General features: G+C 37.3%; 1 protein-coding gene across 2 annotated transcripts in view; it reads left to right on the top strand.

Annotated features, from left to right (window-relative positions):
• The first annotated feature begins 4875 nt into the window (after nucleotides 1-4875).
• The window catches only part of SLC37A1 (solute carrier family 37 member 1), a 46092-nt gene continuing 36070 nt past the window's right edge, over nucleotides 4876-14897 (top strand). The window contains exons 1-4 of one of the 2 annotated variants that reach the window (XM_089511958.1): nucleotides 4876-5105; nucleotides 9057-9222; nucleotides 11423-11504; nucleotides 13529-13643. In XM_089511958.1, coding sequence (XP_089368084.1) covers nucleotides 9167-9222; nucleotides 11423-11504; nucleotides 13529-13643 — 253 coding nt within the window. In that variant the 5' untranslated portion in view covers nucleotides 4876-5105; nucleotides 9057-9166. Of the gene's footprint in view, nucleotides 5106-6126; nucleotides 6645-9056; nucleotides 9223-11422; nucleotides 11505-13528; nucleotides 13644-14897 lie in introns of those variants that run through there. The other variant, XM_089511959.1, reaches the window with a different exon arrangement.

The raw sequence follows: 14897 nt of genomic DNA, 5'->3' as shown, positions 1-14897 counted from the left end.
ATTATTATTATTATTATTACTATTAGAATTAATCTGGTTGGTATTACTTCACAGCAGGTCCTTCATAGCAGGTGAGTATGGTTAATATTATTATAAGAATTCATCTGGTTGATATTTCTTGAGAGCAGGTCATTCATTGGAGGTGAGTATAATTCATATTATTATTATTATTACAGTTAGTCTGGTTGGTATTTCTTCAGTGCAGGTCCTTCATGGGAGGTGAGTATAATTAATTTTATTATTATTAGAATTAATCTGGTTGCTATTTCTTCAGAGCAGGTCCTTCATGGGAGGTGAGTATGGTTTATATTATTATTATTATAATTAATCTGACAGCTATTTCTTCAGAGCAGGTCCTTCATTGCAGGTGAGTATAACCAAATTTATTATTATTATAATTAATCTGATAGCTATTTCTTCAGAGCAGGTCATTCATTGGAGGTGAGTATGGTTAATATTTTTATTATAAGTAATCTGGTTGCTATTTCTTCAGAGCAGGTCCTTCAGTGGAGGTGAATATAATTAATATTATTATTATTAGAATGAAATGTGGAATTAATCTCTTGCTATTTCTTCAGAGCAGGTCGTTCATTGGAGATGAGTATAATTAATATTATTATTATTAGATTTAATCTGATACTTATTTCTTCAGAGCAAGTCCTTCATTGGAGTTGAGTATAATTATTATTACAATTAATCTGGTTGTTATTTCTTCAGAGCAGGTCGTTCATGGGAGGTGAGTATAATTAATTTTATTATTATTAGATTTAATCTGATCCTTATTTCTTCAGAGCAAGTCCTTTATTGGAGGTGAGTATAATTAATATTTCAATTAATCTGGTTGTTATTTCTTCAGAGCAAGTCCTTCATTGGAGGTGAGTATAATTAATATTACAATTAATCTGGTTGTTATTTCTTCAGAGCAGGTCCTTCATGGGAGGTGAGTATAATTAATTTTATTATTATTAGAATTAATTTGGTTGCTATTTCTTCACAGCAGGTCCTTCATTGGAGGTGAGTATGGTTAATTTTATTATTTTTAGAATTAATCTGGTTGCTATTTCTTCACATCAGGTCCTTCATTGGAGGTGAGTATAATTATTATTAATATTATTAGAATTAATCTGGTAGCTATTTCTTCAGAGCAGGTCCTTCATTGGAGGTGAGTATAATAATTATTAATATTATTAGAATTCATCTGGTTGATATTTGTTCAGAGCACGTCCTTCATTGGAAGTGAGTATAATTATTATTAATATTATTAGAATTAATCTGGCTGATATTTCTTCAGAGCAGGTCCTTCATTGGAGGTGAGTATGGTTAATGTTATTATAAGAATTCATCTGGTTGATATTTCTTTAGAGCAGGACATTCATTGGAAGTGAGTATAGTTCATATTATTATTATTGTTACAGTTAATCTGGTTGGTATTTCTTCAGTGCAGGTCCTTCATGGGAGGTAAGTATAATTAATTTTATTATTATTAGAATTAATCTGGTTGCTATTTCTTCAGAGCAGGTCGTTCAAGGGAGGTGAGTATGGTTAATATTATTATTATTATAATTAATCTGACAGCTATTTCTTCAGAGCAGGTCCTTCACTGCAGGTGAGTATAAGCAATTTTATTATTATTATTATAATTAATCTGGTAGCTATTTCTTCAGAGCAGGTCCTTCATTTCAGCTGAGTATGGTTTATATTTTTATTATAATTAATCTGGTTGCTATTTCTTCAGAGCAGGTCCTTCATTGGAGGTGAGTATAATCAATATTATTATTATCAGAATGAAATGTGGAATTAATCTCTTGCTATTTCTTCAGAGCAGGTCCTTCATTGCAGGTGAGTATAATTAATATTATTATTATCAGAATGAAATGTGGAATTAATCTCTTGCTATTTCTTCACTGCACATCCTTCATTGGAGGTGAGTATAATTAATATTATTATTATTAGAATTAATCTGATAGCTATTTCTCCAGAGCAGGTCCTTCATTGGAGGTAAGTATAATTAATTTTATTATTATTAGAATTAATCTGGTTGCTATTTCTTCACAGCAGGTCCTTCACTGGAGGTTAATATAATAATCATTAATATTATTAGAATTAATCTCGTTGATATTTGTTCAGAGTACGTCCTTCATTGGAGGTGAGTATAATTATTATTATTATTATTAGAATGAAATGTGGAATTAATCTCTTGCTATTTCTTCAGAGCAGGTCCTTCATTGCAGGTGAGTATAATTATTATTATTATTAGAATTTATCTGGTTACTATTTCTTCAGAGCAGCTCCTTCATTGGAGGTGAGTATAATTAATATTATTATTATTAGATTTAATCTGATACTTATTTCTTCAGAGCAAGTCCTTCATTGGAGGTGAGTATAATTAATATTACAATTAATCTGGTTGTTATTTCTTCAGAACAGGTCCTTCATGGGAGGTGAGTATAATTAATTTTATTATTATTAGAATTAATCTGGTTGCTATTTCTTCAGAGCAGGTCGTTCATTGGAGGTGAGTATGGTTAATATTATTATTATTATTATTATTATAATTAATCTGATAGCTATTTCTTCAGAGCAGGTCCTTCACTGGAGGTGAGTATAATCAATTTTATTATTATTATAATTAATCTGATAGCTATTTCTTCAGAGCAGGTCATTCATGGGAGGTGAGTATAATCAATTTTATTATTATTATAATTAATCTGATAGCTGTTTCTTCAGAGCAGGTCCTTCATTTCAGGTGAGTATAGTTAATATTTTTATTATAATTAATCTGGTTGCTATTTCTTCAGAGCAGGTCCTTCATTGGAGGTGAGTATAATTAATATTATTATTATTATTATTATCATTAAAATGAAATGTGGAATTAATCTCTTGCTATTTCTTCAGAGCAGGTCCTTCATTGCAGGTGAGTATAATTAATATTATTATTATTAGAATTAATCTGGTTGCTATTTCTTCAGAGCAGGTACTTCTTTGGAGGTGAGTATGGTTAATATTATTATTATTATAATTTATCTGATAGCTATTTCTTCAGAGCAGGTCCTTCATTGGAGGTGAGTATAATTAATATTATTATTATTAGAATTAATCTGATAGCTATTTCTTCAGAGCAGGTCCTTCATTGGAGGTGAGTAAAATTAATATTATTATTATTAGAATTAATCTTGTTGCTATTTCTTCACAGCAGGTCCTTCATTGGAGGTGAGTATAATTATTATTAATATTATTAGAATTAATCTGGTTCCTATTTGTTCAGAGCAGGTCCTTCACTGGAGGTGAGTATAATTAATATTATTATTATTAGAATTAATCTGATAGCTATTTCTTCAGAGCAGGTCCTTCATTGGAGGTAAGTATAAACAATTTTATTATTATTAGAATTAATCTGGTTGCTATTTCTTCACAGCAGGTCCTTCATTGGAGGTGACTATAATAATTATTAATATTATTAGAATTAATCTGGTTGATACTTGTTCAGAGCACGTCCTTCATTGGAGGTGAGTATAATTATTATTAATATTATTAGAATTAATCTGGTTGCTTTTTCTTCATAGCAGGTCCTTCTTTGGAGGTGAGTATGGTTAATATTATTATTTTTATAATTAATCTGGTTGCTTTTTCTTCATAGCAGGTCCTTCATTGGAGGTGAGTATACTTAATATTATTATTATTAGAATTAATCTGGTTGCTTTTTCTTCATAGCAGGTCCTTCTTTGGAGGTGAGTATGGTTAATATTATTATTTTTAGAATTAATCTGGTTGCTTTTTCTTCATAGCAGGTCCTTCATTGGAGGTGAGTATAATGAGTATGGTTAATATTATTATAATTTTAATTAATCTGGTTGCTATTTCTTCAGAGCAGGTCCTTCATTGGAGGTGAGTATGGTTAATATTATTATTATTATAATTAATCTGATAGCTATTTCTTCAGAGCAGGTCCTTCATTGGAGGTGAGTATGGTTAATATTATTATAAGAATTCATCTGGTTGATATTTCTTGAGAGCAGGTCATTCATTGGAGGTGAGTATAATTCATATTATTATTATTGTTACAGTTAATCTGGTTGGTATTTCTTCAGTGCAGGTCCTTCATGGGAGGTGAGTATAATTAATTTTATTATTATTAGAATTAATCTGGTTGCTATTTCTTCAGAGCAGATCCTTCATGGGAGGTGAGTATGGTTAATATTATTATTATTATAATTTATCTGATAGCTATTTCTTCATAGCAGGTCCTTCACTGCAGGTGAGTATAATTAATATTATTATTATTAGAATTAATCTGGTTGGTATTACTTCAGAGCAGGTCCTTCATTGGAGGTGAGTATGATTATTATTATTATTATTATTATAATTCATCTGATAGCTATTTCTTCAGAGCAGGTACTTCATTGGGGCTGAGTATAATTAATGTTATTATTATTACAATTTATCTGATCCTTTTTTCTTCAGAGAAGGTCCTTCATTCGAGGTGAGTATAATTAATATTGTTATTATTTTAATTAATCTGATAGCTATTTCTTTAGAACAGGTCCTTCATTGGGGATGAGTATAATTATAATTATTATTATTGTTGTTGTTAATCTGATAGATATTTCTTCAGAACAGATCCTACTTTGGAGGTGAGTGTTATTATTATTATTGTTATTATTATTATTAATGTGATAGCTATTTCTTCAGAGTAGGTCTTTCATGGGAGGTGAGTATAATTAATATCATTATTCTTGTTGTTATTAGTATTATTCATGTGGTTGTCACTGTCTTCCTTGTTATTCAGGTATCTGCGTTTGTGTTTCTCTTTCCCATGACAGGGGCAGAGGCCTCCTTCTCTCCTTCCCTGGGGCCTTGGGTAGAGACTAGGGCAGGGGAACTCTCTCTCTCCTGGGCCTCCTCCTGCTCCTCTTCCTCTTATCGCAGCCCTGCCTCGGAGGCGCTCCTTTTCCTGCAAGAGACAGGTCTGGAGGCGCAGCTCTTCAAAGCCTGGCTCGGCCTGAATGAAAGCGGGCCTCCTCGGCTCCTCCAGGAAGTGGCCGCCCTGGGCGTCTCTTTGGCCGGGGACCGTGGCTCTGCTCTGGGCTCCTCTGCGCCTGCCTCAGGTAGGCCTCTCTCCTGAGATCGGGGCGCTCTGGAGGGGGCAGAGCAAGGGAGCCTCCATTTTAGCGGCAAGAGAACAGGGGCAGCCTGGTGAGCTGAGTGTTGGGCTCCCACACTCTGGGGCCCCGGGTTCGAATCCTGGCTGGGCCATGGGAACCCACGGTGGCCATGCTGGAGGCACACTCTCTCAGCCTCAGGGCAAGGCAGTGGCAATCCCCCTCTGAAGGAATCTTGGCAAGGAAGCCCCATGAGAGGGTCGCCAGGAGTCTGAAATGACTTCAGGGCACACAATAATAATAATAATGATGACTTTAAGGCCCATAATAATGACTCCTTAGCCAAGTCACACTCTCTCAGCCTCAGGGGAAACCAAGGGAAGAAAACAAATGGGAGTCTGTGATGGGTTTAGAGTCTATCAGGGGATGCAGAGGAAGACACAACTTGTAATGTCATAGTATGTTAATTGGCCAGGCATCTATAAATGGGAAGTGTGTGTGATAGATGTGTGCTGTGATTTTATGTGTTAACAAACCAATTCAAAATGACTTTAAGGCACATAATAGCCAAGTCACACTCTCTCAGCTTCAGGGGAAGCACCATGGCAAGCCCCTTCTGAAGAAATCTTGGCAAGGAAAACCCATGATAGGGTCACCTTAGACCCTCCATAAGTCAAAAACGACTTTAAGGCAGACAAATGGAAGAGTGGCGAGGGAGAAGCTGGCTTGTGTGATTTACTTTGCCTCAGCATTACTTTCTCTCATTGTAATTTAGAGCACATTTGTTGCTTTGTGTGTGTGTGTCCCTTCAAGTCTTACGGCGACACTAAGGCTCATGGGGTTTTTGTTTGGGTTTTTTGGCAAGATTTGTTCAGAGGGGGTTTGACATGGCCATCCATCTCTGAGGCTGAGAGAGTGTGACTTGCCCAAAGTCACCCCAGCGCACTCCCTGGCCACTGGTCTGTGGAGTCCCCCATGTTATTCAATATGTACATGAAACTGGTGGGAGATGCCAGTCAGAGTTTTGGGGTGCAGTGTCACCAGTATGCGGATGACACTCAATTCCATCTCTCTTTTCCATCTGATTTCAAGGAAGCTGTCTCTGTACTCAACCAATACCTTTTGCCAGTAATGGACCGGATCAGGGCAAATCAATTGAAAGTTAATCAGGGCAAGTCAGAAGTGCTTCTGGTCAATCAAAAGACAAGATTAGGGAATAGGGACTCTGGCTGTGCTTGATGGAATTACACTCCCCCTGAAATCTCAGGTTCGCAGTTTGGATGTTCACCTGGACTCATCTTTGAGCCTGGATGGCCAGGTTTCAGATGTGGTCATTCACACTTACTTTTTTGAATGAGGAGATTCACATATCTATGCCAATTCAGAACCGATTCAGAATCGGTTCAGTTTTCCCACTATGTTTACCGCAATCGAATCTCTCCATGCCATTTTAACCCTAGTGCTGTTGACATTTGCCACCGTATCAATTTAAAATGGAGACGCCTCCATTTCCGGGAACGATGTAACATGATCCAAATCCATCAGGTAGTGTGATCACACGACTGAAGATGCAAATCTTTGTGGCTCTTTTAAAAAAAAACTGCTAAGGGGTCTGGTGGCAAACACAGCAGTTTAAGTGAGCTTTTTAGCCACCGCCACCACAACCCCACAAACTGCACCGAGTGCAGTCGGGGCAAAAGTGCACTTCACAGAAATAAACGGGTTCCACATCAATTTATTTCCGTAGTGTGAATGGGGCCAGTTTGCACAGATAAAGCTAGCATGTCAGCTGTGCCATTCCTTGAGACATCAGATTAGGGTTTGGTGATAAATGCCTTCATTGCATCCTGTTTGGACTACTGTAACGCACTCTACGTGGGGCTGCCTTTGGAAATTATTCAGAAACTGAAGCAGATTCATAACGTGACAGCCAAAATGATGACCAATGCCAGTTACAGGGAGCATATAATGCCCTGGTTGAAATAGCTTTATCGGCTACCAGTTCATTTCCAGGCACACATGACCTATAAAGCTCTGTATGGCTTAGGGCCAAACTATGTACAAGATAGTTTGAAACTTCAAGGATGCTAATATTTTCAGGGGAAGGCTTCTCTGGGTCCCACCCACCATCAAAGGCTCACTTAGTGAGAACTTTCTTCTGCAGGAGGACAGATTGGCCTCCTGCCTCTTTTCCTTTCACCAGCAGGCTAAGGCATTTGTGTTTAAGCAGGCTTTTAATGGTTAAGCAGGGAAAAGTTTTATTTGTTTGTGTGTTTTATTTTAACTTCTCTATGGGTTTTCATTTGATTTTAAAGTGTTCAGTGTGGAGATGTTAATTTTTCTGTTGTAAACATTTTTAATTTGCTGCTGTTTTTGGAAGCCATCTTTGGGAGCAAGGCAGCATATACATAAAGTAAATAAACAAATTACTCTGTCTTACAGAATCCTAAGATTTGTAGGCGGGATACAAACCGCCATATAGTATGTATTGTATACGTACTAGGGTTAGGAAGGGGCGGTGCTTCCGCACCCCCCTAACCCTAGTACGTATAGAATACGTACAAGATGGCGGCGCCCTTTCCACATGGGCGCCGCCATCTTTACGTACTGGACACATAGCGTCCAGACGTGTCGCGGCGCTAATGACATCACAAATGCGCCCTTGGCGCTTCGCGACGTCATCAGTGTGCCGCGGAAAGAAGCTCCAAAATGGAGCTTCTTTTTTGCTCCGCGCAGTAGCCGGGCGGTTTGGCTGCTGCAGCTCCCGTGCGGAGCAAATGGCGCCGGCGGGAGACCGTCGCAAAGCGGCAGTCTGTATCCCGCCGTAGTTTAGTGAGGCACTAGAGCTCTCTAACAGATCAGGCTGAATACTTTGCCTAACTGAAAATCCCAGGATTCTGTAGGATAGAGTCATGACAGTTAAAGTGGTATCAGACTGCTTTAATTCTGCAGTCTGGACAAACCCAGACTTAGAGAAAACTCACAACAGAAGCTGTGCTGTGCTTTCATACTATTCCAAATTTGGTGGTAGCACTTCATTTCTGTCAAGTTTCACATGTCTTTACCATCTAAAAATGGGAAAACATTCATCTGACAAAAGTTTTCTTTTCATCCATCTCTGTGCTGAGAAACCCAAACTCACTGATTTTATTTTGGTTCGTCAGTGATATGGGTACAGAGTTCATATCAGAACAGGTGTATTTAGAAATGAAGCAAACCCCCACAGTGTTCTCTGTCCCCTCTTGCTATTATTCCATGTTAAAATCTGCAGCACATTATGGCTTACTGTAGCTGCTGAAATACAGAAAAACAAACAATCTGAAAGCACATATTTTATAACAAAGGTAACAGTATAACCTTCAGTACACTTAGGTGTTGTGTGGGAGGGTTTTAAAATAATGCAATCTATGGTATATAAACCTACGGGATATGTTTAGATCTTGGGAAGGGTTACAGCACTTTAGAAGGGTTATGGCACTTTGTAGCAAACAAATATTGGTTCAAAAGGTTACGTTAGGGAGACCCAGTACTGAACACGAGGAAGCACAGGTTGTGTGGATTTGGGCATACACATTGCTTGGAAAACTGGGGCCTGTTTCCACAGGAGGATTCCACCTTTGTCACTTTTCTCCTGGTTTTATCAAGTAGCCAATAGATAGTACTGGCTGAATGCCTGTAAGTTGCTTTACCATTTAATATTTAAAATAAAACCAGACAATGATTTGAAAAATATCTCTTTCAAAGTATGTGTTCTTGGTCCTTGTTTTCTTTCCCATATTAGCTTTTAATGGTAAGACTTAAGAGAGACTTCATTATCTAGGGATTTGTATATTTGCATTAACATTTCTACTTCCTATTTAAGAATGTAACGTTCTCCTTACTGATGTAACTGATGCCAGTGAAAAATACAGTATTGTCACTTCATGATTCTTAATGTTTAAATACTCCTTTTAAAAGATATGCCACTCAAGGACAGAAGATATAATCAAGGAGGAAGTTTAAATTTTGTTTTACTGAAATATCTGAAGCACTTAAATTATTGACATCTGAAATTGTTTCCTAAATAAATGGCTAAGCTTCCACCTGGGATTCGTTTGATCACTTCATTTACAAGAGACCAATGGTAAGTTATAGTCTATTGCAGGGGTGGGGAAAGTGTAGGTTTTTGGGTGTTTTTGTAAGTAGAGTGTTCATCAGTAAAACCTCTGGACGGCTGCTCCCATGTTCCTTGTCCTTGGTCTGTTACTGTACTAGAGAAGGAAATTTTTGTATGATTTGACTTCTTCTGAACCAGTTATTTAAACAAATATATTCAAATATGGAACACAGTGAGGTGTGTTGTTTAAATGTGTATTTTTAAACTTGATTTTGCCTTAGGCTATAGATTTTGCTAACAGAAGTCAGGAAACACTAGCTCTATACTGTGTTTGGACAATGAAGCCCCTTCTTTACACAAATTTGTATAAGATTGGGGAAAAACATTTTCTTCCTGATTCACCTATACAGTTACAATGGGATATAGGGCATGAGCCACAAATTTAATGTATAGAGCTCCCCCACATCTATTGAGAAGAGGCATATTTGGAATTGGGATTGCTAAACAAATCTGGAGTGGTGGTGGATTGCCCTATTCTCTGGTATCACTAGGAGGTGTGGACTATGTGGACTGCACTAGGTGTCACACTAACAGGGGGTGACACCACTGTTCCCCAAGCATCTGTCTTTTGGCAGACATGGGCTGTGATGTTTACCTACATACCTTTAAAATACTGAAGAGATTGTGTAAGTGAGTGAGGCTCAGTGGGAGAAGAAAAGCTTTAAACATTTTAAAACTAAGGGACAAAACAGACAGCCCGAAAGAGCAGCTCTTGGACACCCCTTTGATCCCCAGATCTGGGCTGCAGCAATCGTACATCATGGCCCTGATCTGGTGTTTTCCTGGCTCAAAAAGAAGTGGCAGAAAGCCACTCCTTTTTGAGCTGGGAAAAAGGTGCCTTTGCTGCCTCCACCGTGGCTTTTCAGCATTTCTGCTGTGTGTCGTGTGTAAACACTGTGCTGCAGAAACGCCGTGATGCCCCCTCCCGTGTGGTCAGCTTGGCAGCATGACACTGGCTTGGGGGTGACATTGGGGCATGTGCTGTGCATACACCATGCCCCCACACCACCCCGAAGCCAGCTCTTACTGCTGGTCAGTTTTTGCCCCTTTATTTAATGAATTATTCTTTTAAAAATTTCTTTAAAAACATCACAACTTACCAAATGTTCACTTTAACCACAGGAAACTATGTACATGAAATTAAATTTTGGCTGAGCGCATGATATTGTAATTTAAAGGTATAATTTTAATTTTGCTAGTTGTTTAGGACAGTGATATGGGGGAATTATGATTTATACATTAGTACAAAAAAACATTACAAAGGATTATGTATGCTGAGGTATGAGAGGAAGTCAATGGGGGGGGAGAGACACCATAAGTTACAACACCAGTGACACCAACCCTAGTGATTCTTCTGCCTGTTCTCATGTGTTTAACTGCTTTCATGTGAACAAATCCACCGGAGAAGCTTTTTCATGAAGTGGCAGGTAATGATCTTTAATAATAATAATAATAATTTGTTTTATTTATATACCGCTATTCCAAAGATCATAGCGGTGAACAGCAAGTAAGCTAATTAGCAAGTAAGCTAATTTGCCCCCAACAGTCTGGGTACTCATTTTAGCGACCTCGGAAGGATGCAAGCCTGAGTCGAGCTTGGGCCCTTTTGCTGGTCTTGAACTCGCAACCTTGTGGTTTCGAGTGAATGGCTGCAGTACAGGCATTTACCCACTGCGCCAGCTAGAGAAGAGAAATGTTATCCATTCCACCTCTGTTCTGGATATTCCATGGCCCACGGGTTCTGTGTCAATTGTTAGCAATCTGTTTAGACTGTCTTAACTTGTCAAACAGGATTGGTGGCCGTCACACAGTTTTTACAATTTATCACAATTGTTCTTGCAGTTTTCCTGAGCACTATTGCCTCAACTGTGGGATTTTATGCCAATGTGGCAATTTTGAAGGGCACTTCTTAATTACTAAAATGACACCAAAGCTCTTTCCTCTTAGCAGTTCATTTCTATAAGCTTTTCCTTCATAGAGCATTTTAAGCATTGTGCAATAAAATCAGAGATTATTTTTTACTCTTGTTTGATTAGTATCAGCATCTGTATGGAATAAAATAAGTAAGAGGAAACGGATGTAATGGGGGAGGGGGGAGGGAAAAACCCTAAAATGACTGAAAGCAAACAAAACAGTTGTGAATCATGGAATGTTTGTTCTGTTACAGGTACAGATCTTTCACATTTGTCCTGACTTTTATGCTCTATGTTAGTTTCCACTTATCAAGAAAACCAATCAGCATAGTTAAGGTAAGTAACAAGGAAATACTGTATATTGCTAACATCCTGCTGATGTCAAACAAGGAAGTACATTTTTTAAAGTATTGTAGTATTAGAAAGCTTTTACATCATTGATTACTCTATCTTTATTATGCAGCCATTAGCCCAGACAAACAAACAAACAAGAATTAGTGTAAGGGTGACCTTTAAATAGTCATAAAGGTAAAAGGTAAACTATTGAATCTCGCTTTAGTAGAAGTCAAACAGCATTTTGGAAAAGTGATTTTCCAGGAATCTAGAATCACTCCATGAAGCACAAACACTGATACACTAGAGAGTAAATCTTCTAGGCAGAAGTTGTAGGATACTGAATGTCAAGTTTAAATATATTCAAATGCAATGTAGCAATAAAAATGTATCTGCCCTACAATAATAAAATTACATAAAAGTGTTTTTGATGAACCAATATATGAGTAAAATTCTACCAAGAGTTTCAGAGTTGTATACCTCATCAAAATATTCTCATACTGCAGAAATATCTATATAAATATGATATTTACAAAGGTAAATTAAAATGTCATTCATGAAAGATTAGTACATTAAAATTTAAGGATTAAAGACTGTAACAGTCTCAAAATTTTGCCACCAAATCTTATATTTCAGGCATGTCATCAAGCTACCACTAAGACTGCAATGATCTATTTAGGCCACAGTTTCAACCATTGGGATCTAATGTATATCCTTTCCCTTTATCTATTCAGCTACTCATTTTAGATTACCTAATTAAAAATCTTTTGTCCCCACATTTCATTATTTTTAATAATGAAATAATACAAGATCACTATAACAGCTGAAAATACTGATCCCAATTAATCTTTAAATTGATGTGGTTGGTTGCCATTGAAATTAATGGCACAACTTGGTTTTAAGTAATTTAAGCCAGATTGAGTTCTGTTTAATTGACCACCTACTTTCATTTGGATTAGACTAGAGAAAAATTATAATGTATTACGCACATTTCTCTATTCCAAAACAAAAGACAGCCTATGGGTTTGGTTTTGTTTTAAGTGTAGTTTTGGCCATTACTAGTATATGTCATTAGTAGCAAATGGCACATTTAAAATCACTGTCTGTATTCAGACATTGCACTTTTCTGGAAATACAGGATATCTTATGCATCATAGGGAAACATTACACCTTTAAATAGATCCAGCAGATCTATTTGAAATTCACATGGACTGTTATGCAAGCTGGGTGGGGAAGTTTGACAGATCTGGCAGCTAGCTTTGAACCCTTCCTCACTAAATGGGGAGCTCTAGCCAGTGGTGGCAGTGAAATTTGATGATGTGATTGCAACTGGAAATGAGGGGAATCTTATTTGTGATTTGTGTAAAGTGCATTTTCATACTACAGTCTGAGTTTGGGAACCTTGTTTTAAAAACAAAGTATGTTCCTGGAAGCCTCCAGAAAGTGTGATTCACCTTTAAAACATGGTATCAGCACACCTTGTTATAGTGCAAAACACCCTTCTCTGTAATGTGGTACGGCTGCATTTTGGCAACACAGAATCAACTTCAGAGGCAGGGCCCCTTTCAAAGACCTTGAAAAGCTGCATGTATGTAGCCTTTGGCCCATGTGCTACCCAGCTTTGGGTTTAGACCTAAATAATCAATTTCCTACCTTCTCTTCACTCTTTGTGCAATTCCTAATCCATTGTAAGAAGAGCTGTCACAGGGTGAAATGTAATAGTCTGTCCAGTCTACTCTTTTATTACTTGTGTCTAAAAACAGATGAGGTCTTATGGAAATTTGCAATGTCTTAAACAAATACTGGTGTGTCAGTATGTGCGTATATCTGTGTGTGTACATGTGAGGCTTAAACTGAAGATATCATTGAAAACTTTTTTAAAGCTGAATGGAAGCACACTGACTAACATAGTACATGAAAAGCAAGATATACTTGCTAAAGAAAAAAATAGTTCATTTGTTTCTTTGAAGTGAAGTGTTTTGCTGGCTCTCTCCCTTCCCCCCTCCCCCCAAAAAAATCTAATTTAGGGAGAACTGCATAAGCACTGTATTATTCCACAAGCTATTGGTGCTGAATATGCCCTCCGTATACGTCCTTTTAAAAAGTTACCTAATGAGTCTCGCTGTGGTTGGGAACCATTTGGTGAGTAGTAGTTATTTTACTTACTCTTTAGATGAGATAATATAAATGATTGGAAGAGATGCTATAAAACAGTTGGGCAACTGTGGAAGGGGTGGGAGCCTTTTTTTTCACATACCTGCCCAGCAAGCAACACTGACATGCTTTGGTGCACCAAATGTGACATGATGTCACTTTCAGCTGCCATTTTAACCAATATAAGGGTAAAAACCACTGTACTTGTGGGCAGTTTGGGTAGGTTTCTGGCTGATTTTCAGGCAAAATAAAATCTGAAAATTCATCTAAATATTTGTAAACACTTGGGGGAGTCTGGGAACTCTGGGGCCACACTTAGTGGTCCCAAGGGCTACACACACCCCTCAGGGTTTAGCATTTCTACCCCTGCTATAGTGGGACATTGCAATATTTTATTCTGTTGTTCTGCTCCAAGATACTTATAGTACAAATAAGACATGTTTGAATTGTGTATGTATTTTTATGTATATTGTATGTATTGTTGTTTTACGTAAAGGCCATTGGCCATAAGCGGTAATAAAACTTTGATACCTTTGATACTTATAGATGCTTAATTATTTATAATGGTAGGAAATTCACTCGGAACAGATCTTAGGACACATTAAGTGTGGTTTTCTGTTTAAGGAATGCTTCAGAGAGATTAAATCAGTGATCTATTTATATGAAACATGAATATACAGCCCATATTGACTGTATTATCTTAACTTATTGCTGTTGCTGCCCTACAGTCCTCTCAATTAAAATGAGATAAAGTTGAATTACACATTTGTTTCATTTTCTCTGTTCAGCATGTATTAACAACACTCATTTATGTTACAAATAGTAATTGGCATTTATGTTCAAAGCCAGATTGTACAGGCAGAGGTTATATGTATGACTCTCCTTATAAATCTAGGTCCACAGGGTGGAGCCGATCTCCCTCTTCTCTTCTACCCTGTACAATCATTTGAATGCAAAAATGCCAGATAGGGCACGTGTGAGACTTGGTCTGATTTTAAATATCACATGTGAAGACAAATGTAAATCAGTATGATACAGTATAACATGACATAACATAGCATAACATAATAATAAACTATGGCGAGATACAGACCACCCAAAAAGAGCAGTCTATCTGCACCTTGTTTTGCTGTGCGAGGGAGCCACAGCGGACAAACCGCGCAGCTCCCTCGTGCAGCAAAAAGAACCCTTAAAAAGTGGGTTCTTCTTTAAATTTACATTTAAATAAACATTGTAAATTTA

Source organism: Sceloporus occidentalis, unplaced genomic scaffold, assembly GCF_023333645.1.
Source record: "Sceloporus occidentalis isolate IW3139 unplaced genomic scaffold, rSceOcc1.0.p SCAF_2, whole genome shotgun sequence".
NCBI lineage: Eukaryota > Metazoa > Chordata > Lepidosauria > Squamata > Phrynosomatidae > Sceloporus > Sceloporus occidentalis.
This window is presented reverse-complemented; position numbering and strand designations above follow the sequence as displayed.